The sequence below is a fragment of the Tachysurus fulvidraco genome, chromosome 5 (genome assembly GCF_022655615.1).
Source record: "Tachysurus fulvidraco isolate hzauxx_2018 chromosome 5, HZAU_PFXX_2.0, whole genome shotgun sequence".
Lineage (NCBI taxonomy): Eukaryota > Metazoa > Chordata > Actinopteri > Siluriformes > Bagridae > Tachysurus > Tachysurus fulvidraco.
In genome coordinates, this window is record NC_062522.1 from 32,204,844 (window position 1) to 32,232,343 (window position 27,500).

A 27,500-nucleotide genomic window follows, 5' to 3' on the forward strand; every position below is an offset into this window, starting at 1 on the left:
TCCTCTGTTCACTGTGACATCACTACAAACATGAGCGTAACCCCACCCAAACTCCCCTGTTTATAACTAAATAAAAAAGTAGTCAAATGTCTTTGATCTTGAGCTTCGACTCATCGGCTTTACTGCTCAGCTTCACTGTAGCTGAGAGACTGAAGTGTTAAGGGAACAGTTTCATGAACAATCGCCAGGAAGCGAAAACAAAGATGGTCTCGTGTTGACGTCCACACGGCGCCACCGGATCACGGGATTATTTCGACACGCTACAGTGTTCGTGTTTAATGTTTTGCTCTCTTATAATTCGCTCTTTATTATCGCGAGGCCGGTGTCTGCAGCCGCTATAACGTCGACGCTAGCGTGGTCCGCAGACGTCACGCGACAATCACGGGATAAAAATGAAGCGGCGTCATTAATCGGTAAGAAATAAAACGGTACAAAAGGAATAAAACACGGAAAAACAGAGAGTGCCGGAGTGACAGCCGAAGCGGGACTGGGTGGAGATCTGACATTTTTTTGTGCTGTGGTTGGTACCGGAGGGCTTCGGTACTCACAGAACCATGTCTAATGCTAACACATGCTCGCGGCAGCTCCAGCAGACAATAAAGTAATAGCGCAACCGAGGAGATCCTTTAAAGGGCAAATTTTCGAATGAATTACGAGCAGCGACGAGAGCGGCGTGCTCCGTTAGACATCCCATGAACCTTTGCTGCTAGGGACTGCATGTGTACGCTATGTAGCGGAAATAAAAGACGTCGTTAATCGCTAAAAACGGTTTCAGCGTACAGAAGAGCGAACCGACCGCGGCGCTAATTCCTGTAACGTGTTTCAGGACGGAAACGGGAGACGGACGGAAAGCAGACGACGGAAGAATCCGTCACGGGTTTCGTTTACGACAGAAGAACGGACGCGCGGAGATAAAAAGGTTTACGGAATCAGATTAAATGGAAAAAATGAAGTAAGGGGGGGGGGGATAAAAAATCCGTCAGTGAGAAAAGAATGACGTCTAACAGATTAGCAAAGGTCTCTGTGTAGAAGAGTGAAGTTCTGTCAGAGAATAGACGACGGAGAGATACTGTGAAAAAGGGAGAAGGGAAGCGGAAGAAGACTGAGCAGGTATGAAGGAAAGGGAGAAAGATTAAAGAGAGAGAGAGAGAGAGAGAGAAAAGGGAGTGAGGGAGAAATAGAGAGAGGCAAATAGCGTCAGGCAGAGCCGCGATCTCCAGCCGAGAAGGTCAGATTCGGAAATGTCACGGCCGTGATTGTTCCAGATTGAATAATTGGAAAGAAAAGCCAGCTGACAACTCAGAGGAAGAGAGAAGAAGGAGGGAAGGGGAAAATGGGATGTGTGTGTGTGTGTGTGTGTGTGTGTGTGTGTGTGTGTGTGTGTAGGGGGGATAAAACGAATAAAAGGTGTCTCTAAACTGTCATTACTGTGGCCCTGTTTCAGGACGCCGCTCTCTCGCACGAGGCTTACAGCTGACGAGAGCGAGTGTGGAGACGGCATGGACGTCTCCTTGTCCTGCTCTTCCTCCACCGAGTGACGTGATGTGACAGATCCATGCTCGGATAGCCGCCGCGTTCCCTCCGCAAATATGCCGCCTTTACGCTCACGTGTATCGGCGCGGCCCAAATCCGGCCTGACAGGAAGCCCCTCGCAGGCATGAGCACGAGGAGGGGCCTTTTTTTTTTTACTCGCCAAGAGGGAGACCTTGAATAAAAGGGACAGGCTTGAGACACAGCGACTAACCAGGAGCATATGGAGGCACACACACACACACACACACACACACACACACACACACACACACACACACACACACAGTACGCTGGTGGTAATTCCTCCGGCTGAGATTATTATTACGACCCACAAGACCACAAGAGAAAAATAAATCTGTTCTGTTTTAAAAATCTCAATTCTCTACTTTTCAATGTTCCGGTTAGATGCTAACTGCAGTTCATTGGCTCAATAAAGTTGAATCTAATCTAAAAATCTAATCTAATCTAATCTAAAAATAAAATGACTTCTTTCCATCCAGACGGTCGCTCGCTCACACGCGTGCTACGGTACAGAAGATGTGACACGTCTGTATCACGTCCGGTAACCCGCGTCACGTGCTAATCGCATCGCATCACTCAGGATCCTCATGGACAGACACGTGTACGATACGAGTCTACGCCACGCTGCGAATATTAAAGCGACCGTAAACTAAACTAAACTAAACAACTTCCTGTTTTTTTCCCCTCTCTCGTGTTACAAAGTGTAGAGTCGCATCTTTACCTCCGACTGACACTGAAGACTAGAAGACTTCTACAACGGTCCCTGTGAACCGGCCGTTGCTACGGAAACGATAAGGTATTTAAACAAAAGCGTGCTCCACGTCGTTTGACCAATCAGAATCCGGAATCCGACTGGCAAACGAAAGCGAAGGCTCCGGAGTCCTCACCGTCGTAGTAGACGATGGCTCCGACCAGCTTGTCCTTCTTCAGCATGGGGAAGAGCTCCAGGGCTTTGCTCTTGCTCAGGACGTAGCTGCTCTTCAGGCAGTGAGACCCAGCCACCAGGTCGTACATCTTTATCCCGGCCCAGTAATACGGCAGCTGCCACCACCTGCGAGTTTACACAAAGACATCGATAAAGACAGAGAACCTAACCTGATTACTGCAACCTTGAGCGTGAGCAGACACCGAGACGCGTCCGACACGCGACACGCAAAATCATTCATCCATTCATTCATTCATTTTCTACCGCTTATCCGAACTTCTCGGGTCACGGGGAGCCTGTGTCTATCTCAGGCGTCATCGGGCATCAAGGCAGGATACACCCTGGACGGAGTGCCAACCCATCACAGGACACACACACACACTCTCACTCACACACACACACTACGGACAATTTTCCAGAGATGCCAATCAACCTACCATGCATGTCTTTGGACCGGGGGAGGAAACCGGAGTACCCGGAGGAAACCCCCGAGGCACGGGGAGAACATGCAAACTCCACACTCACGAGGCGGAGGCGGGAATCGAACCCCCGACCCTGGAGGTGTGAGGCGAACGTGCTAACCGTTAAGCCACCGTGCCCCCCCACATGCAAACTCAGTATAAAGTAATAGTATAAGAATCACATTTTTTTTCTCTTCTTAATGACGTCAGACTCTTTATTACACCGGACATCTAAAGACATCGAGACGATTTTGAATCCGAACAAAATTTCAGAGTTTTTGAGGTTATTTATTTTTAGTTTTTAGACTTTTGGACACGTCGACAGAATCCTCCTCTCCGTATCGTTCTCTCTGCTCCTGGATCTTCTCTGTATCTCGTCTCCCGAGAGCCCGTGACGTGCCCGGCTACGGATTTCGGTGTCTGACAGAAATGTGATGTGATCATGAGGTCGTGGTGTTCTGTAAGCCCTCGACATCACTCACGCTCGTTTAAATATCAGAGCCGAGCCTAAATGCCAGGAGTAATTAGACACGGCGACGGCGGCGCCGACTTCCAGCTCGTGTCTGAACTCTGTGGGACTCGGGGACGGAAGGCGGAAGACGATTCCTCGACGTCTCAGAGAACTTATCCCTTTATAAATAAATCCTGTTCTGTAATCTGTAATGAAGCTCAGGACAGATGTCTCCGTACACAGCGTTAATAACGCTTCGCTCAAAGCCGTGTTCATAACGCTACATAACACCTTCATGACACATGGCACCTTCCGGACAACCTCGATAAACATTTAGGAAGGGTTATAAAAAAAAATATTTATTTCATTAATGTATTTGTCATAGAAATGACATAGAGTCAAGAGACGTAAACTTATGTTATAACACATGCTCTGGGATGTAATAACTTCTGCATCGGAAGCAAACAATGATGTCATGCGTTAATAATTAATCTCAATTATATTCCAGCTGGAAGGTTGGTTTCCATAATTCACTTAACACATATAACTCTTCATAACATTCCTTTGTTTAAATAACTTGTTTTATCTATAACAAGCCAGAGAAACTATAACATAACACACGTAACTTATTATAGATCATGAACGTGTAATAACGTATTATAACACACCGGTATGACAAGTGCATTCTGTGTCGCTTACATCGGGTGTAACGTCAACAGGACATAAAAGAAGCAGCGTTTACGACACTGATACTGACTGCAATGAGTGTTTAAAGAATGTTTATGAAAGTTGTGTCGTGTTATGAACTGCTTATGTAGTCCTGACCTTACTGACTTGGGTTTACGTCACTCCGTATTTAGATTAAAGACATACAGACGTCTGTTGGAATATGGCTTTAGTAATGTTTTTGTGTATATAAATATATATATATATATATATTTTGACATGCTTATGTAGCCTTATAAACACTGTTCGTAAGTAAAGTCTTATCCTACTCCCAATGTGAAGTGCAGACGCATTAAACGAATCAGTTCCTGCTGTTATTACTCTGTAAGGGATGAGTGTATCGTCAGTCTTACTTGTAAACAGGGAGCATTATGGGTAACGGAGCGGACAGGTGAGGGGCGATTTCCAGAAGGTTCGCACGCTCATGTAGAGCCTCCTTCACCATCATGTACTGAGGGAAAGGAAAAGAAGTGCAGATAGATAGATAGATAGATAGATAGATAGATAGATAGATAGATAGATAGATAGATAGATAGATAGATAGATAGATAGATAGATAGATAGATTAGTTTATTAATTTGGGTTTTACAGCATTTTCATGGTTGATAATGGAAACATCTGGCAACCACAAAAGAATTCAGACTGGAATGAAATTTTTATACCTTTGTAAAATGAGTCCAAATATGAAGTTCAACTTTATTTTTTTTTTTTTCATTCATTCTCTACCACTTATCCGAACTTCTCGGGTCACGGGGAGCCTGTGCCTATCTCAGGCGTCATCGGGCATCGAGGCAGGATACACCCTGGACGGAGTGCCAACCCATCACAGGGCACACACACACTCTCATTCACTCACACACTCACACACTACGGACAATTTTCCAGAGATGCCAATCAACCTACCATGCATGTCTTTGGACCGGGGGAGGAAACCGGAGTACCCGGAGGAAACCCCCGAGACACGGGGAGAACATGCAAACTCCACACACACAAGGAGGAGGTGGGAATCGAACCCCCGACCCTGGAGGTGTGAGCCGACCGTGCTAACCACTAAGCCAACGTGACCCCATTTATTTATTTATCTATCTATCTATCTATCTATCTATCTATCTATCTATCTATCTATCTATCTATCTATCTATCTATCTATCTATCTATTTATTTATTTAACTTTTAATCTCAAGCCACTGAAGCTGAATGTAGGCTTTAAGAAGAAAAATATATATTTTTTTGCATTAGAAACATTTCTTCTCCTCAAACACTGCCTCATCTCAATGCATCTAACATGCAGGTAAACAGGGGAATTAAAAAAAGAAAAAAGACACAACAAGCGAGAACGGTCACCTGTTCATAATCCAGCCTCATGATGGCCTTCTGCAGATAGCGCACTCCTCCGTGGATCAGCTTGGTGCTCCTGCTGCTGGTGCCGGAGGAGAAATCGCTCCTCTCCACCAGGGCCGTCTTCAGATCTGAGGAGGACGACGAGGAGGAAGAGGAGGGAGGAAACAGATTAAGTGGCTCACTGGCATTTCGAGCTCCCACAGCTCCAAATATTTAGACTGCGCTCGGTGTCATTTTCATACAGATTTTCCCTCCTGTCTGTAATATGCCTGAGGACGGAAAGATCAGCGCATGCATATTGCATCCGCTCGGCCTCGGCTCTATATTGCGTTCTGAAGAGGCCAAGGTGACAACGCAGGGACATTTTTATTCATTATCACCGAAAAACAGCCGAGACCGAGCACGACGTCTTAGTCGTGCGTTTAAACCGTTATTGAAATATCGTAAGTAGAAGAAAATAAACGACGATTAAAAAAAAAACAACAACTGCAAATTAAAAAAGTTATAGAACTAAAGTTTAAAGAGCAAAGCCATCAGGGCCAAAACTGAATACTCATTAAAATGATATTATTATATGTAAAAAAAAATAATAATAATATAAAATAATATAATTATTTAAATGTCTATTAAAGTCTACAATATTATGTTTTAAAAAAACAAACTGTTCTAAAAAAACATACAATTTATTTTAGCCTTTTATTTTATTATTTCTTTTACATTTTTATGTTACAACAAAACATAAATCTACAGATTAAATCTATTTATTTATTTATTTATCCGATTGTTATTGGACTAATCATGGCTGATTTTTATAATAATATTTTATTATTTCCTTTACATTTTTATGTTACATTTTACAAAAAGAAAACAAATCTACAGACTAAATCCATTTATTTATTTAACCTATTATTATTATTATTATTATTATTATTATTATTATTATTATTATTATTAAACTAATCATGGCTGATTTTTATAACAATATTTTATTATTTATTTTACATTTTTGTTACATTTTACAAAAAGAAAACTAATCTACAGACTAAATCCATGTATTTATTTATTTATTTATTTATTTAACCTATTATTATTATTATTATTATTATTATTATTATTATTATTAGACTAATCATGGCTGATTTTTATAATATTTTATTATTTCTTTTACATTTTTATGTTACATTTTACAAACACAGAACATAAATCTACAGACTAAATCCATTTATTTATTTATTTATTTATTTATTTATTTAACCGATTATTATTATTATTAGATTAATCATGGCTGATTTTTAGACTTTTTCCAGCAGTTAAATAAACGTTCTCAATCAGTTCGTTCTAATGTCATCTTGCTGTTTTCTTTTTTTTTTTTAATATAATTTTTTCAAGTTGCGACAATTCAAAATAGTTAAAAATGTTAAGACCGCCATGAACCGCGTGTGTGACGTGTTGGTGTTAATTCATCAGATTTATAAGACAGTCAATTTTCTCTCACTGCGCGTGACGGCGTCTAAAGCGCATCCCGATCCCGTAGCTCCGCCCCCCACCACCAGCACATCGAATTCTTGCGTGTTCTGCAGCGCGGCCAGCTGTTCCTCACGCGTTGGAAGTCTGTCCTCAAACGGCATCTTCAGCTGCCCTTCTGCCTCCACGTACGCCAGCCGAGCCTGATCACGTACACACAAGAAAATCAACAAACAGCAAACAGACTCAAATGTGGGAGATTAGGAGAATTAAACGATTGACGCATGCAACGTTAATCATTTCATCATTTCCCCCTGTGATAAAACATTCAGGCTAGTTAGAGTGTTAAAGAGTGAAATCTTATAAAAAAAAATAATAAGATTCGTAATAATTATTAAAATCAACACAAAAATCTGAGAAAAAACGAAATCTTAAAAATAAAATATAATGTTTATTTATTTTCACACAATTTAATCATTAATCATTGCCAATTCCCACCTGGCTAATGATAAGTTAGCCTGTTGTTAGCTAGCTTGCTAAAATTCTATGCTACTAAGTTGTAAAATATAACAGCCTGCTGTTTTATTAATCACAATAGTTATTAAATGTTAGCTAGGTTGCTAGCTAGTAAACTTGGCTAATCCTTTGCTAGCTTGTTAGTAACGCTAGCTAATCATTTGTAAGCCTGCTAGTGGCTAATTATTCTGTTAATATAACTACACTAATGTTGACACTAAGGACTAATGTCAGCTAGCTTGTTAGCAATCCTGGGTACTGGTCTGGCAATATTATATATAGTGTCACTGTAATGGTTAGCCTGTTAGCTGTTAGCTGTTAACACTAACTATAGTTTTGGTATAATATAACCGTTTGCTAGCTTGCTAGCCATCCTGGCTAAAGGGTTACACAGTGTGATAGCCTTGTGTTTATTAGCTTCTTTTAAATTGTAATAATTTATTTGTATATTTCAATATTTTGGTGTGTTGAAGTGTAAAAATATCTTTTCTGTATCTTTTCTGTATCTCTCTCTCTCTGTAAGTCTCTCTCTCTCTCTCTCTCTCTCTCTCTCTATGTCTGTATGTCTCTCTCTCTATGTCTCTCTTTCTCTGTATGTCTGTATGTCTCTCTCTCTCTCTCTTTGTACAGTATGTCTCTCTCTCTTTCTCTCTGTATCTCTCTCTCTGTGTCTTTCTCTCTCTATGTCTCTCTCTCTCTTTCTGTGTCTCTCTCTCTGTATGTCTTTCTCTCTGTATCTCTCTCTCTGTATGTCTGTATGTCTCTCTCTCTTTCTCTCTGTATCTCTCTCTGTATGTCTCTCTCTTTCTCTCTCTCTCTGTATGTCTCTCTCTTTCTCTCTCTCTCTCGCTGTATGTCTCTCACTCTCTGTATGTCTTTCTCTCTCTGTATCTCTCTCTGTATGTCTCTCTCTGTATGTCTGTATGTCTCTCTCTCTTTCTCTCTGTATCTCTCTCTGTATGTCTCTCTCTTTCTCTCTCTCTCTCTCACTGTATGTCTCTCTCTCTGTATGTCTGTATGTCTCTCTCTCTCTCTTTCTCTGTATCTCTCTCTCTCTCTGTATCTGTATCTCTGTATCTCTCTCTGTATTTCTCTCTCTCTCTCTCTCTCTCTCTCTCTCTCTCTCTCTCTCTCTCTCTCTGTATTTCTCTCTCTAATTCTTTCTCTCTCTCTCTCTCTCTCTCTCTCTCTCTCTCTCTCTCTCTGTATTTCTCTCTCTAATTCTTTCTCTCTCTCTCTCTCTCTCTCTCTCTCTCTCCTCTGCAACTCTCTTGCTCTCTCTAGCTGTATTTCTCTCTCTACTTCTTTCTCTCTCTCTCTCATCTCTCTGTAGTCTCTCTCTCTCTATTCTTTCTCTCTCTCGCTTCTTCTCTCTCTGCTCTCTCCTTCTCTCCTCTCTCTCTCTTCTATTTGCCGTCCTCGCTCATCTCTACATTCTTTCTACTTCTCGGGCGTCTCTCTCTCTCTCTCTCTCTCTCTCTCTCTCTCTCTCTGTATTTCTCTCTCTAATTCTTTCTCTCTCTCTCTCTCTCTCTCATTCTCTCGGAAGTTCTCAAAGTCAATAATTTTTAAAAAGAAGCGTGTGTTTGTCTCAACCCTCGAAAAAAAATTCAGACGAAGACAAGACACGTTGCGGGAAAGCGAGATATCGAGCGATATTTAGTTATAATGGAACGTTTTTATTCATTTTGTCGTTAGCATTCGGTCTAAATGATTACATCAATCTTTCCCCTGAAAGCCTGCGGGGTGTATTTGACTTGCAAATGACCAAATGAAGCCAGACATTTGCAATTTAGACCGTAACAGCATGTAAAAACAAGATTCAATAATTAGTGTCTGTTTCCAAGGACGGACATTTTATTTAAAACATCCACAGACAATTAAAGTGAGAAGGCTGTCCTGCAATCACGCCTGCGACATCACCGAACACGGCAGCGACGAATTTCATGCAAATACGCAATCGGCCACCGCCGAGCGACACTTAGCCAGATAGCCAGCTAGCGTAACAGTGCCCTTGCCATAGAGGAGACACACACACACACACACACACACACACACACACACACACACCAAATTAACATCACAATCTCACAGATTAGTGTCTGAAACATGCATGATTGCAGATTAATTTTTAAAAATCAAAATCTTTTTTTTCTTTTCTTTTCTCCTCTCTCCGTCTTTTCTTCGGCTTACCCGGTGAGGCTGCGGCGTCGAGGGAAGGCAGGAGGCAGATGAACGGATAAACAGATGCAAAAAAAAGATCAAAATAAAAATGAACATCAAGAGACAGAATAAAAGTTTGTGTTCCAGAGAAGTGACGTGACGTGAAATCAGCCAGACGGAAAGCTCTGGGATTAACACCAACGTCTCGCTTTCGCACGCGACCGAAAGGTTCGATCTGCAGAAGCGGCGCAGATTAAACACAGTGTTTAATAAAGTGTTTATAAAGAGTGAAATTATTAAAGGAGTTCATATGCAAACGATCATACAAGCGACTAGTAAATAAAGGCAGTTATCGTCTGCAAAAAAAAAACAAAAAACAACATTTAAAATAAATACATAAATAAATTAATTAAGAAATGTCATGATAAATAAATAAAGAATGATAGGTACAGAAAGAAAGAAAGAAAGAAAGAAAGAAATTCATCATGTCAAATAAATAAATAGATAAATAAATAAATAAACAAATAGATAAATAAATAAATAAATGTTCAATAGTCGCTAAATTAGCATTTGTTAAGTTTAGTGACTGATGCAGTGGGTGGAGCCTGTAGAAGTCTGAGGTCTGTAGATGTCTATAGGAGTCTGTAGAAGTCTGTAGAAATTTGTAGATGTCTGTAGAAGTCTGTAGATGTCTGTAGATGTCTGTAGAAGTCTGTAGAAGTCTGTAGATGTCTGTAGAAATCTGTAGACGTCTGTATAAGTCTGTAGATGTCTGTAGGTGTCTGTAGAAGTCTGTAGACATCTGTAGAAATCTGTAGACGTCTGTATGAGTCTGTAGATGTCTGTAGAAGTCTGTAGATGTCTGTAGAAGTCTGTAGATGTCTGTAGAAGTCTGTAGAAGTCTGTAGAAATCTGTAGAAGTCTGTAGAAGTCTGTAGAAGTCTGTAGGAGACTGTAGGAGACTGTAGAAGTCTGTAGATGTCTGTAGGAGACTGTATGAGTCTGTAGATGTCTGTAGAAGTCTGTAGGAGACTGTAGAAGTCTGTAGAAGTCTGTAGAAGTCTGTAGAAATCTGTAGAAGTCTGTAGAAGTCTGTAGAAGTCTGTAGGAGACTGTAGGAGACTGTAGAAGTCTGTAGAAGTCTGTAGATGTCTGTAGGAGACTGTAGGAGACTGTAGGTGACTGTAGAAGTCTGTAGGAGACTGTAGGAGACTGTAGAAGTCTGTAGATGTCTGTAGGAGACTGTAGAAGTCTGTAGAAGTCTGTAGATGTCTGTAGATGTCTGTAGAAGTCTGTAGGAGACTGTAGGAGACTGTAGAAGTCTGTAGAAGTCTGTAGATGTCTGTAGAAGTCTGTAGAAGTCTGTAGGAGACTGTAGAAGTCTGTAGAAGTCTGTAGACGTCTGTAGAAGTCATGTCTTAAAGACGGCCTTCACCAAATAGAGCACCAACAAAGTCAATGCAGCGTTAAAGAATAAACAGCTCTACTTTTACAGGCAAGAGATTCTCCAGTCTGTTTGAGTCACACATTAAATCTAAAGTTACTGAACACTTGAGTGGAGTCGGAGTCACGTGACCTGCAGTGAACGTACAGACGACCGGTGCTGCGTTTACTGAACAGCAGGCAGTCACACAGCTCTAGTCTTTACACTGACGTCTGATTTTAAGAGACTAAAGAACTGATGAACTGATGCTGATAAAAAAAAAAAAACCTTTGACTTGTCCTTTCATTTCCTTTCAGAAAGCACGAAGAGGCGCCGTGACGAGAGCGACGACGGCCACGGCGGTGTGTTCACGCGCTCGACCATACAACAGCGAAATGATCACTTCAGTTAGGTCTAACCACACCGAACACTTCTGCTTGTGAACTCTCACTCTGTGCTTCCGTAAATCCACGCTCTCGTGTAAGCGCATGTTGACCACATTATGCAGCTCCTTGGCAACCGAACGCTCGAGAGGCCGTAACTCTGTCGTTCCCCGGAGTCTGATCCGGAGCCGCGGAGGATAATGGACAAAAACGGTTTGTGGTGGATTTGAATAGTTGATGAGAGAGTAAATCAGGACCCCCGGCGTCTTCGAGAGTGTGTGAGCCCTGTTTTTTTTTCCCCCTTCGTTTGTTTCCGAAGGCCTTGTTGATTATCTTAATCTACTTGACCTTAAGTTATTTAGCGCAGCATCCAGACGAGATGAGACCTTACACCCCCTAGGGCTCTTGCCAGTCTAAACACAGGTACATTGTGATGAGCGCTGAAATCCCCGGTGGCTTGAATGGAGATGAAATTGTTCATCATTTCATATTCAAGTGAGGAACAATTTGTTTGGTATTCTTTAAGTGCTGTGTCGCTTCGGCAAATACGGGCTGACGATAAGACGACGGCGTTAAGAGCGCGGCCGGAAGAATAACAGACGCCCGTCTCGGATCGCAAAGCGTCTCGGTCTAAGGCTTTTATTGTGTTTATTGTTTTTTTTAACTGCAGTGAACTCAGATCATCATTATACCAAAGCACTGTTTAATTCTGACTTCTGATTGGTCAGCAACTCTGATAATAATACGTTATTAATAATAATAATAATAATAATAATAATAATAACACTAACAATAATAATAATAATAATAATAATAATAATAATAATAATAATAATAATAATAATAATAATAATCCCAAAATAAAATTGTATGGAATAGAAGCTGGTGATTTAAAATAAAGTTTATTATTATTATTATTATTATTATTATTATTTAGAATTACTAGCATAAGTAATAACGCTAATTTTAACGTTAGTTTATTTGTAGTTACTCGACTGTTTTAAGTGTAGAGGAAGGTGAGAGAACAGAAGGTGCACAAAAGCAGCACATTCCTGGGGTGAGATCAGACATGTACTGGAACGAGTTGCCTGGAGATTCAGCCACAACTCCTCCTCCTCCTCCTCCTCCTTCTCCTCCTCCTCCAACCTCAGAGCAAAGCACCTATTGTATCTTAGCATAAACCATCATTTCTAACTCTGTCATCAATATCTATCATAAACACTCACCTGATTCCTCCTGTATTCAATGAATTGTGATAGGCCGAAGGCTGTAGCTAAGGCTCCGCCCCCTATCAGGGTCCCTTTCACTGCTTTCCGAAACGCCATTAGTCCCTGGATACAATCGACAAAGTAATGTTAGACCTCAATTCTATTAAATAAACAAAAAGTACTAAAGCAAAGCATTGTGTAGAAAAAAAGGTGTAGTATAATATAGTATAGTGTAGTGTAATATAATACAGTATAGTATAGTATTTGGGGGAAATTGTGGCCTAATGGTTAGAGAGTCTGACCCGTAACCCGAAGGTTGTGGGTTCGAGTCTCGGGCCGGCCACGACTGAGGTGCCCTTGAGCAAGGCACCGAACCCCCAACTGCTCCCCGGGCACCGCAGCATAAATGGCTGCCCACTGCTCCGGGTGTGTGTTCACGGTATGTGTGTGTGTTCACTGCTGTGTGTGTGTGTGTGTGTGCACTTTGGATGGGTTAAATGTAGAGAACTAATTCTGTCTATGGGTCACCGTACTCACTTAGTCACTTATAGTATAATATAATATTATATTATTATTATTATATAATATAGTATAGTAAAGTGGAGATTTGGTGGAGTATAATCCACTGTAGCTTAGCGTAGCATATTAGAAGTGTGTTGACACACACAAGGAATTTAGTTCCAGCTGTTTGTGACTCTCAAAGGTACAGACATAAATAACACTATACTATACAATACACACATAAATAACACTATACTATACAATACACACATAAATAACACTATACTATACAATACACACATAAATAACACTATACTATACACACACACATAAATAACACTATACTATACAATACACACATAAATAACACTATACTATACAATACACACATAAATAACACTATACTATACAATACACACATAAATAACACTATACTATACACACACATAAATAACACTATACTATACAACACACACATAAATAACACTATACTATACAACACACACATAAATAACACTATACTATACAATACACACATAAATAACACTATACTATACAACACACACATAAATAACACTATACTATACACACACACATAAATAACACTATACTATACAATACACACATAAATAACACTATACTATACAACACACACATAAATAACACTATACAATACACACATAAATAACACTATACTATACAATACAGACATAAATAACACTATACTATACAATACACACATAAATAACACTATACTATACAACACACACATAAATAACACTATACTATACAATACACACATAAATAACACTATACTATATACAATACACACATAAATAACACTATACTATACAATACAGACATAAATAACACTATACTATACAATACAGACATAAATAACACTATACTATACAATACAGACATAAATAACACTATACTATAGAATACAGATGTGATACAATACACAGTAGATATTATGAGTATTAAATATGAATACAGAATATATGACTGATCAGTTATGTACATTAAGTGTGAGAAGTACACGGTAGTGCAGATAACAGTATTGTGTAAAATTATGCTTTTGTACAATCCACAGCAGCAGTAGTGTGTGTAACGTATACAGATGATGTGATGACTGACAGTTCTGATAATGCAGCACTTACAGATATGAAGCAGTGAATATAAAGATGGTGAGTTGTTGATCAGGGTGATTGTCTGGGGAAAGAAACTGTTCCTGTGTCTGGGAGTTTTAGTAAACAGAGTTCTGTAGCGCCTGAGAGAAGGGCGGAGCTGAAAGAGGGTGTGTCCAGGGTACGAAGGATCAGTGGTGATTTTTACTACCCGGTTTCTGGTCCTTGTATGGTACAAGTCCTTGGGGGTGGGGACACCAGTTATTTTTTCTGCTGTATTTACTGTGTCTGTTCCTGTCCTGTTTTGTTGCTGCACCAAACCAGATGGTGATGGATGGATGTGCACAGGACAGATTCAACGACTGCAGTGTAGAACAGCACCAACAGCTCCTGTGACAGACCAGACTTCCTTAAGTGATGTAGAAAGTACATCCTCTGCTGGGCCTTTTTAATAATGGAGTTTATGTTGCAATGCCATTTCAGGTCTTGGGAAATGGTAGTGCCCAGAAACGAAGGCCTCCACAGATGACACAGGGCTGTTGGGTATTGTGAGGAAGGGAGGGGGGGGGGGGTAGCGTTGAGGGGGTCTTTCCTAAAGTCCACTATCATCTCCACAGTTTTGAGGGTGTTTAGCTCTAGACTGTTCTAAATAGAGTATACTGTATAGTTCTGGAGTTTGACCTGAGCAATGTTTAAGGAAGAGAGAGAGAGAGAGAGAGAGAGAGAGAGAGAGAGAGAGAGAGAATCTTAAATCTCGGTATGTTAGTAAAACCAGCAGCCTCGGGGTGAATTTAAAGAATCGTTAGAGAACGCAACGATATTCTCAGCTGCATTGTTCATTGTTTGTTGTTGTTTTTTTTTTATTCCACCGCTCACTCCAGGTGGTTTATTCATGAACCACATCCTCTCCTGGATCTTTTTTCCCTCAGCAGACAGATATTTACATTTAGATTTACATTGACAGCATTTACTGTAGCATACATGTTTATCTCGTGCAAATACAAGTGCTGTTCAGCTCTCTGGGTGGGAGGGGCATACTTTCTGCCTGTCAATCACTGTGACACTAGCCAATGGAGGGAGTCGGCGAGATCGTGTATGTGGAAGAGGGCAGACTGAGCTTTCCTCTGAGAGTTTGACTCGACGATGGAATCACGATTCTCTTTAGATGTGTGTGTATATATTTGTGTATATACGTATACAATATGTGTGTGTGTGTGTGTGTGTGTGTGTGCATATGTTTGTGTATACATGTACACTCCATGTATGTGTGTAACTATATATGTACATATATATATATATACTGTATATATCTGTATATACATTACTCTGTGTGTGTGTAAATGTATATGTGTGTGTATGGCCTGCACTCCATATTTCATCCAGCATCTTGTCTATATTTGTATCTTCCCCCAAAAGATCTCCCTTCACCTCGGCAAGTCGGCGAAGACCCCGACGTGACCGAGCAACAGAAATAGAAATCTTTTTACTCTTCAGCTGCTACTGGGACATTCTCACACCACACTGGAGATGCACGTCATGACTGATCTGTAGGTGTGTGTGTGTGTGTGTGTGTGTGTGTGTGTGTGTGTGTGTGTGTGTGTATGATTTTTATAACCACTCATTATCATGCATCCTACGCACGGTTGTAAAGTGGTGAAAATAAACGTCACGTCATCTGTCCTTCGTCTTTATCAGTCGAGCTTTTTTGTTTTTATTTTTCCTATTTGTGTTTTATTACAATTAACTTAGAGAAACAAACACACACAAGCGTTAAAACAAAGAAAAACAAAAGAACTCAGTATGTAAATCATTTTATCATCTAATTCTAGATCGATGCAGCTGGATGTTTTTGCATCCCCAGTAATCATTTAAGTCAATTATTATTAAAATTATTTCTTAAAATTATTTCACACACTGTTATTTTCCTGCCATCCTTGTCAACAAAGCAACATTACATCATCATACATATGATTATTTAAAGTAAATAAATACATAAGAAACAAACAAATAAACAAACAAACAAACAAACAAACAAATAAATAAATAAATAAATAAACTGGTCAAATAATTAAACAAACAAACAAATAAATAAATAAAAGTAGCCACAATTTACAGTATTTATTTCAACCAGGGTTATTTTCTGCACTTATATCAGTTCACACACGTTATAACTCATTACAGCTCATTATAACCTCATCATAACGACGTGTAAAAATATGTCAGCAGCTCACGTGCACACATGACACCTCTATATCCTCTCTCTCTCTCTCTCTCTCTCTCTCTCTCTCTTTTAAATCTGAACATTTGACCCCGATCTTTAAATGGTTTAAACATAAGAAACAAAGAACACACGTCATACTTACTGTTAGTCGAAATGCGAAAGCATAAACGCAGCATAAACAGACGAAAGTGCCGCTTTCGCTGCTTTCTCATCCGATCCAGGAAGTAATGCAAGCGATCGCTCATTGAGTTTGACAGACACGAAGATGAACCAATCAGAATGCGACATCCTCTTCTTTGTCCAATCGTGCTCCGAGGAAGGTGAAAGTGGGCGTGGAGTTCTGACGCACTAAAGAAGCCAGGAACTGCATGATGATTATTAATGTTTACACAGAGTAGGTTAGTAGGCTAGAGGTGTGGCAGATAACAGAATGGACACAAAAAGAAAGAATATACAAAGGATAGTGAGCTTAAAAGATTCCACTACTACTTATAATAATAATAATAATAATAATAATAATAATAATAATAATAATAATAATACTAGTCATCCCATCATCCGTATACGTTACACACACTTCTGCTGCTGCTATATATTGTACAAAAGCATAATATTACACAATACTGTTATTTGCACTCCCACACTTTATGTACATAACACTTTATGTTCATATTCTATATTCATATTTAATACTCATTAAGGAGTTTAAGTATCTTGTGGTCTCGTTCACGAGTGAGGGAAGGATGGAGCGGGAGATCGACAGGCGGATCGGTGTATCTTCTGCAGTGATGCGGTCGATATACCGATCTGTTGTGGTGAAGAAAGAGCTGAGCCGTAAGGCGAAGCTCTCTATTTACCAGTCGATCTACGTTCCTACACTCACCTATGGTCATGAGATTTGGGTCATGACCGAAAGGACAAGATCCCGGATACAGGCGGCCGAAATGAGTTTCCTCCGCAGGGTGGCTGGGCGCTCCCTTAAAGATAGGGTGAGGAGCTCGGTCACTTGGGAGGAGCTCAGAGTAGAGCTGCTGCTCCTCCACATCGAGAGGAGTCAGCTGAGGTGGCTCGGGCATCTGTTTCGGATGCCTCCTGGACGCCTCCCCGGGGAGGTGTTCCGGACATGTCCAACCAGGAGGAGGCCCCGGGGAAGACCTAGGACACGCTGGAGGGAAGTGTCCGAAGAGCTGGAGGAAGTGTCTGGGGACCCCCCCGCGACCCGGCCCCGGATAAGCGGTAGAAGATGGATGGATGGAATACTCATTCTGTCTATATTGTATCTCATTGTGTGCATGTGTGTATTGTATAGTATAGTGTTATTTATGTGTGTATTGTATAGTATAGTGTTATTTATGTGTGTATTGTATAGTATAGTGTTATTTATGTGTGTATTGTATAGTATAGTGTTATTTATGTGTGTGTGTGTATAGTATAGTGTTATTTATGTGTGTATTGTATAGTATAGTGTTATTTATGTGTGTATTGTATAGTATAGTGTTATTTATGTGTGTATTGTATAGTATAGTGTTATTTATGTGTGTATTGTATAGTATAGTGTTATTTATGTGTGTATTGTATAGTATAGTGTTATTTATGTGTGTATTGTATAGTATAGTGTTATTTATGTCTGTACCTTTGAGAGTCACAAACAGCTGGAACCAAACTCCTTGTGTTTGTCAACACACTTGGCCAATAAACCTGATTCTGATTCTAATTCTGATAATAATAGGTATGTTATGATCAGGTAACAATTAAGTAATTAATGATAAGTGCCCAGGTGCACATGATATACTGGAGTGCATGTATTTTTTTTTACTTAAATAGGTTTCTTGATTTTTTTTTTATAACAATCTAATAAATAAATAAATAAACAAATAAATAAATAAACAAATAAATAAATAGTGGTTCTATTAATAAACTTGAGTAAATAATACTAAAATTGTAAGAGACTTGTATTTTTTAATGATGTATGTCAATAAAAAATCACGTCAATCTTTCTTTCTGACTTACTAAACAAATAGATAAACAAACAAACAAACAAATAAATAAATAGATAGATAGATAGATAGATAGATAGATAGATAGATAGATAGATAGATAGATAGATAGATAGATAGATGATAGATAGATAAATAAATAAATAAATAAAGTAGGACAAATAAAAAAGTGTAAAAAAAAACAAACAGACAAACAAACAAATAAAAAACATTTCACATGAATCTTTCTATCATGTGAATAAAATTCCAGAGAAAAACTTAAACCAAGTGGGAAAAAGTTAGACGTGAATCACGTGACGAGTCACGTGACTGTTCGTGTGACTCTTCTGTTCTGACCTCATGTGACTTATGAAAGTTGCACTGTACATCTGAAAAGTGTGTGAATTATAGTGCCTACAAAAAAAAAACTACAAGATGCAAACAAAATAAATATTTTAAAAAGACAAATTAAACCACCTGATTATTATTTATGTATTTAATGATGGATTGATTTTTTTTTAGAGTCTAATTGACAGTTATGTCAATAACTGTCAATTTTTTTATAGTCATGACATTTCTTATTTATACCAGATATGGGATGTTCAGATGAGCAGGTGTGACACTCAGGTGTGACACAATTCACTTTGCATTGTTGATGTTTTTCCTCACGCAGGCGTTGTGCTGCGAGTGATGATGGGCTTCTGAGCTCAGTACGGTTCGTGGGGTATCTCCCGCTGGCGTCACTGCTGACGCGATCCACCACACGTTGAACAAAGTAGCCTCTGTCAGCTTGGGATTCCCTCTGCACAATGGACAGCCTTCAGTGCAGCACTGAGCCAGGGCTCAGATTAAACAACATCCCGAATTACCGAAACTTCCCCTAAAACGTGATAAAGAGGCAAAGCAGACAATCACGTCATTATTGCATTTCTGTTACAAGCACTGGAACCTACTTCTGTTTTGAACAATGAGCCCTGGGAAGGTCTAACCACACACACACATACACACACACACACACACACACACACACACACACACACACACACACACACACACACACACACACACACACTAACATTGTACTCTGGAAAAGGAACTGGTCATTTGACATGCACAAGAAAATCCTGTTTTAACTTAATCTCCATGCAGACGACTCGTGTCTTGGGTTTGTGTGTTGTGTGTTCAGCATATGAACCGATAAGACGACTGTGCGTGGAGTTTCCTCAACACACACATTAAGTAACCTTGGACAAAATTCAAATTTTTTTTTCCTTTCTAATGTAAGGTGTGCTTGGAAATTTGGCCCATATGGCATATTTGTTGTGTTCTTTCCCAGTCATACACTAAAAATCTCACAGATGAAAAAACATATTGAATTTATTTATTTATTTATTTATTTATTTATTTTCTTTCACCCAGAAAGGTATTTATACTTAAAGGTTTATAACACACATTTTTATAAAAGAAATGAAAGAAAAAATAGAACTAATAATACAAAAACCTTTTCCTTCGTTCGGCCCAAAGAAATCTGTGCTGATTTAGAGACAAATATAATTTAACATATCAAAAAGTGCTCCATTGTTGTCAGGATCACACACACACACACACACACACACACACACACACACACACACACACACACACACACACACACACACACACACACACAAATATGGGCATTTCAGCTTTACCAGTCAATTCACCTGACATATTTTTGGGATATTGGAGTAAACCAGAGAACCAGCAGGAAACCCACACATTTACAGCATTTAGCAGAAACCGTTATCCAGAGCGATAACAACTTTTTATACAACTGAGCAATTCAAGGGTTAAGGGCCTTGCTCAGGGGCCCAGCAGTGGCAGCTTGGTGGACATAGGAATCGAACTCACAACCTTCTGATTGGTAGCCCAACACCTTAACCACTTACCGTGAGCTCAGGATCGAACCATAGACCTTGGTGCTGTGAGACAGTAATAGTATATACAGTAAATATTATTATATGATGGGGTCTGAATAAGCACATTATCTCACACCATGTCCCAAAATAACAGCGCAACTAAAAACCAAAACACAAGATGTCAGACACCTGTCACAGGTCTTATAACGTCTCTTATTACGACTAGTCTGACCTGTTGTCTGACGGGAAAGCCGATTCTGATTTCTCCATCTCATCTGTGCAGGTAAAATATCATCTGAATTTAGGTTAGGTAGATCATTTGTGGTTGTTTCATCTGAGCAGGACAAAGCATATACGCATACAAAAGTGGAATATCATAAAGTGAATAAATGCTGCATGTTATTAGTGGATATTTATAGCTGAAGTGCACAGATTAATTAAGGAATGATGTGATATTACTGTTTGAATAGCTTTACTAATAAAATAAAGTGAGTGTATATAAAGTTCCATAAAGAACATGTAAAATCCATAGACTGTTTTCATCGCATGTTGTTTAAGGCACTAAGAAAAATTAAGTTCTTTTACAATCTTTTACCGAAAACCCCTTTTAAGTTCTTCCTGGTTCTACCTTTAGGTTTAAGAGTTCATGACAATCCCAGCACACATCATAACATCTGGCTTATTTCATCCACACACTCTCTATTTTCTCTCAGGCCCGGACATATAGATAAAAACTTTTTAAAGGTACGATATGCACCTGGAGGCATCACATAAAGCTACCGCAAAGGTTCCTTTCCTTCTCACTGCCATGAGGAGCAGCTTCTGTTGCACGTTATGTATCAGTGACCTTTAAAAATAATTTAAGCTACATCATTAGGGCTTAAGGAGATCTTTACTACATGTACTGTCCCAGCCCTAAAGGTACTAAAAGTGTATCCTTGATGGCACCATTCCAGCAGTCATGAGAGCAGATCGGTGCAGTCTTAGTGCCCTTTTTCCTGAGAGTGCAGAAATAAACAAGTATACATTTTACACAAGGTCCAACATGGTTTGTAAACCGGACGTGTTCCAGTTTGCAGCGAAGAGTACTAAATAGTGCGTCTGATGCGCGCAGACAGCTTGGACCCATGCGTTAGTGTCTGTAACCGGGTCCTGTTACTCTGAACAAGTGCGCCACCCAAGACAAGTGCGCAAAAACACAAGTGGCTTTCTGTCCTCGGGCTCGGAGCGCGTCAAGGGATGACGCTCATGACGTCCGCACTGTTGGCACGTGGCCTGCGGCGTTCCGAGCCCATAAACAAAGGCACGTTGCGCTCTAGCGCCAGTTGCGTTAAAGCTGAAGCGTGAGGAAGCTCGGAGTTCTCTGTGCAAAGCTTTTTATACTTTTATATTTTAAATGCAGAGTTCTTTCAGAGATGGACAAAGCGCTTACGAGGTCTAGGAAAGAAAACTGAGGTAAGGAATATATTTTAGAACATGGAAGAAATACGGAATTATCAAAGTTATGTTTCTCTCTCTCTCTCTCTCACTCTCTCTCTCACTCTCTCTCTAATAATAATAATAATAAATTACATTTTTCAATATTGGGAAATCTAAAAAACAGCTTTTTCTTTATACATAGGAGAGAAAAAATTAGAAGACCCCCGAGTACAACCAGCGAACTGCAGCGATTTCACTAGATCGCCCGTCAGCAGGTGTGGAAACGGGAATACACGCATGCACTCCATCCGTATGGCAGCTGTTATGTACAAAGCTTTGACGCGTAAAGTGTCCGGGAGAACCTTCCTCCTGTGTTTTTAGTTTTTCTGTTGCGCTCTAATGCACAGGACAGGAGGAAGGTTCACCACGACCAAGTTTAGGAGCCTGAGTTGATTTTCTTGTTTGCATTCTTCTCCTCCTCAGAGATGCCCTGCGTGCAGGCTCAGTATGGCACCTCTCCTCCGGGTGCCAGTCCTGCGTGTCAGAGCTACAGCTACAGCGAGTACAGCTGCGATTTCCTCACGCCCGAGTTCGTGAAGTTCAGCATGGACCTGACGAACGCAGAGCTCGCCGCCGCGTCTTCGTCACTGCCCAGCTTCAGCACGTTCTCCGACACGGCCGGCGGCACAGGGAGCTACGAGGCCAAGCCTCCATGCCTGTACCAGCTCCCCCACTGCGCCGATCATCTCTCGGTCAAGTCGGAGGATGGAACCGGGGCACACTCCGGCTACGCGCATCACCAGCAGCAGCACGGGCAGCACGCAGAGGACCCCGCTGTCGCCGCCGCGGCCGCCGCTGCTGCTGCGTCTTACTACAAACCGTGTCATTCGGGCTTCGCTCCGGCGTGGGACGATGCGTCGTCTTTGCACGGCTTCCATCCGGGCTACCTTATGGAGCAGCAGCGCAAGAGCGCCGTGACGCGCTTTTTCTCGTTCAAGCCGTCTGCGTCGAGCGCGCACGTCTCCGCATGTCACATGCGCTTCGACGGTGCCGCACAACACGGATTCGCTCCGCTGAGGAAGCAGCAACAGCAGCAGCAACAGCAGCAGCAGCAGCAGCAGCATGCACAACACCACAGCCTGGGATTCGCGCATCACAGCCTGCACATCAGCCACGGACGAGTGCTCATGGAGAGCCCCGTGGCCTCTGCTTCGTCTTCTTCGTGCTCACCGAATGCCACGCGCGGCCCCGCGCACGGAGAGGGTCTGTGTGCGGTGTGCGGTGATAACGCCGCGTGTCAGCACTACGGAGTGCGCACGTGCGAGGGCTGCAAGGGGTTCTTCAAGGTATGTTCCGATGTCTTTTATCTTTTCTAACCAGTCTAGGGTAATAAACTGGTAATAAAGCCTTTTCTTGTTGCTGTAGAAGTAAGAAAACTGCTGCATCGTTTAAAACTTTACTTTGTTAATCCAATTAATCCAACTTTACCGGCGCGTAATAACACATTTATTTAAGTAAAATCCACACATTGTGCTCTTAGAGCCAGAGACAAGTAAAGGTACCGGTTATTAGCCTTCTTTCTGACACCAATGTGTACACTTATAAATTGTGACACTGCAAGGGGACGCCGGAAATACCTTAAGTGCTTATTAGTGGTGTTTAAGTGGTCCAGGTCTGTAGCATTTATTCTAAATATTATTTAGGTCTAAAGATACATATATATTTTATACATATACATACACATATTGTTTGGTAATATTAGTGAAAAAGTAAAAAGCCCTTTATTATTACCTTTACTTCCACTTTGAGGGTTTTTTCTACTTGATGAAAGAATAGAAAATATTAATTTTGATACTTAAAAATACTTTATTTGATATATTGCTAAAAATGTGCTGTAGAAAGGAGACTAAATTAAACGAAACCTTCCGTCGTCTTTCTGGTGTCGACCCCATCGATCGTGCCTTTAATGTGTAGGACGATATTGATATTGTACTTTTAAAAATGGTTTGCTTGCTCTAACTTTTAGAGATAAAGTGAAAGGTAAACCTACATTACTCCTTTCCAGGTAAAAGATGATTTGTACCACATTAGTGTCAAGAAAATACTGTTGGATAAAAAAGATAAAAAATTAAAAAAATTAAAAAAGCTTAACGCAGAAATAGACATTTTTTTCCGAGACTTGGTTTGAACTTAATTCAATGAAAACGTAGCTAAAGAGGAACATCACGCAGCTAATCGTTATGAGATACATTTAACTTTACATTTCCACACCAGGCTTCTCTCATGAGCTCCTTATGAAACCCTTCATGAGGTTAATAAAGCTTTAAGGAAAAATCTGCGGTATCTTTAACCACCTGTGTGATGAGACTGCATTCGTTTCTGAAACTGGAATGTCATGTATCAACAGTAGGGTGAGGGTTTTGGGGGTGATGAGGGTGTGGGTGGTGTTGGGAGTGTTGGTAGAAGGGGGAGATGGGTTGAGTGAAGGGAGAGTGTAATTCCCAGCCGACTCTTTAGCTTGCCGTGCCGTGATGGGATAATTGCGCTAATCCGACAAGAGAGGTCAGAGAGTCATCGCCGGGGGACCCGCGATTTATGTGGCTCCACGGTTCTGTATTTACCCAACGTGTGCCCCGTCCTGCTCCTGAATGTATTAGCCAGCTTTGCTTTGTCGAGCGCAGACTCAAGAGCCTGTTTTTCTTTTGTTCAGTGATGAAACTCTGCTCTGTCAGTTATAAGTACTTACTAATAGTCTTTGTCTTTCTCTAGCGCACGGTGCAGAAAAACGCCAAATACGTGTGCCTGGCCAACAAAAACTGCCCTGTGGATAAACGGCGGAGGAACAGGTGCCAGTACTGCCGCTTCCAGAAGTGCCTCGTCGTTGGGATGGTGAAAGAAGGTACAGTACATGAAGGCAGTGTTGCAGTGTTTAACTCTTACACTCTTGACTTGTGTGTTGTGTGAGACATGAAATCTTGGTTATAGTCTAATGAGGGAATGTTATTGGGGTGGGGTCTAATTTATAGTCGTAAGAACGGACAGTTTAAAAGGTCGACGAGGTCGTCTCCCGTCCAAACCCAAAGGGCCCCAGGACGTACCCGTCTCCTTGTCGCCTGCCAATCTCCTGAGTTCCCTGGTGAGGGCCCACATGGACTCCAACCCCACCGTAGGTCGCCTGGATTACACCAAAGTGAGTGGCTATGCTCAAAGAAAAAAGGATTTGTTTTTGTTTGTTGATTTTTTTTAATTGTTCATTTACAGAATGACAGAATGATTTTCTCTCCAGTTTCAGCCCAACCCGGACTTCCACGGCGCCGGAGACGAGACCGTTCACATCCAGCAGTTTTATGACCTCCTAATGGGCTCCATGAGTATCATCCGCAGCTGGGCGGAGAAGATGCCCGGCTTCACCGAGCTCCCGAAATGTGACCAGGAGCTGCTGTTTGATTCCGCTTTCTTGGAGCTCTTTGTCTTGCGCTTGGCATACAGGTGAATATTTTGTACACTACGTATTAATCTTTGATCTTCTCTTCAACGTTTCTTCATTTTAATCTCGAGGTCAGGCTAACTAAGTACCACGCTTCTCTCTTTGGATTCATCCATCCAGATCCAATCTGATGGAAGACAAGCTGGTTTTCTGCAGCGGCGTCGTCCTGCACAGGCTGCAGTGCGTGCGAGCGTTTGGAGAGTGGATCGACTCAATCGCAGAGTTCTCCTCAAGCCTCCAGAGCATGCGCGTCGACGTGCCGGCGTTCTCCTGCATGGCTGCTCTCACCATAATCACAGGTGACTTACAGATATCCCACCACACCACAAAACATTTCTTTGGTTTATCACAATGTCATATTAAAAAACGTTGTGTATTTTTTTTCTTTCTGCAGAGCGCCACGGCCTGAAGGAGCCCAAAAAGACAGAGGAGCTTCAGAGTAAGATTTTAACCTGCCTGAAGGATCACGTGGCCTGCAGCGGACATCTGTCAAAAATTCTGGCCAAGCTGCCTGAGCTTCGCACGCTGTGCACACAAGGACTTCAGCGCATTTTTTACCTGAAGCTGGAGGACTTGGTTCCGACGCCCGCTATCATCGAGAAGCTCTTTCGTGACACGTTACCATTCTGAACATGTGGAACTTTATCAGAGTTTTATACGATCCCCTTCAAGCCAAGGAGCTTTACTTTCACTCTCCTTGGACTGAAAGCGACACAACAGCGCAAGAGCTAAGAGCAGATCTAAGAACTAGCCCTTTTCTGGTCTTGTTGGAGATCATCAAGGAAATCATCCTCCGAGCTTGTTAACCATTTATTCACCCCCTTTATTAAAACTTCCAGACATCATCATCATCATCATCATCATCATCATCATCATCATCGTAACTGAACACTTTTCACAATAGTTTCACTGTAGTTCCTTGATTATATGCTTTTGAATAATAAGCTTGGGTTTGGGGGATTTTAATGGGATGCTAATTAAAATTAATCCATAATACAATAATGCAGTTTGAAAATATCTAAGCTATTGTTATTATTACATCTATGCATTTATTGAAAGAGACAGAAGGAGTGCACTAGTGTGGAAAAAAAAATCAAGCTTGATCAAAAAATGTATTCGGACAAAATGAATTCTGTCAAAGAATTGAGTTGAAAAAACAACAACTACTTTTTAAATCACGAATTAATTTAGAAGTTAAGATCTTGAGTTGAGATCTTTCTGACTGTATAACTACACAGAGTGGCTTTATGGCCAAATAAGCTGCCCTTTTGTTTTTTTGTGATGCTGTTTTTTGTTTTTTGTTTTTTGTGATGCAATGCCTGTTTTTTTTTTGTTTTTTTTTTTACCCGCGATGATATTAATGTGATTAATTTGATGAACGCAGCTTTTGCGCTCCCGACTTTACGTCTTTATGTCATTTGAGTGCTTATAAAAGTCCCAATCACAGCATGGACACGATAAAACACTTCATTTTCATTCTATGGCAAAACTATTGGATGCCATTTGCCTTATATTATCTTATCTTATCTTATCTTATCTTATCGTATCTTATATTCTATTATCTCTCAAAAGTTCCGAATTAAATAAAACGCGTCAAACGAAGCGCGTCTTTTGCGTTTCCGCCTGTAAACAAAACGAAAGAAAAGAAATAAAAAGACAGACAGACAGACAGACAGACAGACAGACAGACAGACAGAACTCTTTTTATAGACTCCCTATATTTTGCAGTGTTTAAGACTGAACTGTGTATAAAGCTTTGCCATTTCTACCGCATCACTTTTTTACGCATGAACACGACGAGCTCTTAAACCACTTTTCATTTCATATTGAAATAGGTCTTAAATAATAATATTTTTAATGTGCGCCGTTTTCTCTTCAGTTTCTCATTAACATCATGCCAACGCGTTTTTTACTTGGAATTATTATTATTATTATTATTTTTATTTTTTTTTAAATGATGTCATTTCTGCATCTCTGCGTTGTGTATGTCTTATATAAAGGACGCAGGTATGTTTATCAATCTCTCGTGCTTTGCTAAATAAACCTGTGAATTAATATCATATGACTCTCATTGAGCTTAATCTTAATAAATAAATAAATAAATAAATAAATAAATAAATAAATAAATAAATAAATCAATCAATCAATCAATCAACGCTTTTTCTTTGGCGGAAGATTGGTTTTATTTATTTATTTATTTATTTATTTATTTATTTATTTATTTATTTGAAAAATGAAAAAAGTGGCTTTAAC

The 27,500-nt window shown here is 40.4% G+C and overlaps 2 protein-coding genes across 4 annotated transcripts in view; one reads left to right on the plus strand and one right to left on the minus strand.

The window, feature by feature from the left end:
- The window catches only part of gpd2 (glycerol-3-phosphate dehydrogenase 2 (mitochondrial)), a 39,807-nt gene extending 22,896 nt beyond the window's left edge, over positions 1–16,911 (minus strand). Inside the window, exons 1-7 of one of the 3 annotated variants that reach the window (XM_047813925.1) lie at positions 16,610–16,911; positions 12,634–12,738; positions 9,632–9,640; positions 6,954–7,125; positions 5,462–5,586; positions 4,471–4,568; positions 2,442–2,605 (exon numbers count right to left, since the gene is read on the minus strand). In XM_047813925.1, coding sequence (XP_047669881.1) covers positions 2,442–2,605; positions 4,471–4,568; positions 5,462–5,586; positions 6,954–7,125; positions 9,632–9,640; positions 12,634–12,732 — 667 coding nt within the window. In that variant the 5' untranslated portion in view covers positions 12,733–12,738; positions 16,610–16,911. The remainder of the gene's footprint in view (positions 1–2,441; positions 2,606–4,470; positions 4,569–5,461; positions 5,587–6,953; positions 7,126–9,631; positions 9,641–12,633; positions 12,739–16,609) is intronic. The other 2 variants (XM_027168769.2, XM_027168772.2) reach the window with 2 other exon arrangements.
- A 4,722-nt stretch (positions 16,912–21,633) lies between these two features.
- nr4a2b (nuclear receptor subfamily 4, group A, member 2b) lies at positions 21,634–26,253 on the plus strand. The gene is made up of 8 exons (XM_027168764.2): positions 21,634–21,796; positions 21,963–22,035; positions 22,244–23,106; positions 24,530–24,659; positions 24,787–24,950; positions 25,047–25,249; positions 25,368–25,546; positions 25,642–26,253. The coding sequence occupies exons 3-8, from the start codon at positions 22,246–22,248 to the stop codon at positions 25,875–25,877; spliced, it is 1,773 nt and encodes a 590-aa protein (XP_027024565.1). The 5' UTR covers positions 21,634–21,796; positions 21,963–22,035; positions 22,244–22,245; the 3' UTR covers positions 25,878–26,253.
- The last annotated feature ends 1,247 nt before the right edge of the window (positions 26,254–27,500 follow it).

Excerpts from the sequence above, each read along its gene's own strand:
- nr4a2b (XM_027168764.2), top strand. The coding sequence starts at position 22,246 with ATGCCCTGCGTGCAGGCTCAGTATGGCACCTCTCCTCCGGGTGCCAGT. Across the intron at positions 25,250-25,367 it reads GTCTTGCGCTTGGCATACAG|ATCCAATCTGATGGAAGACA; the intron begins GTGAATATTTTG and ends TCATCCATCCAG. Across the intron at positions 25,547-25,641 it reads TGCTCTCACCATAATCACAG|AGCGCCACGGCCTGAAGGAG; the intron begins GTGACTTACAGA and ends TTCTTTCTGCAG.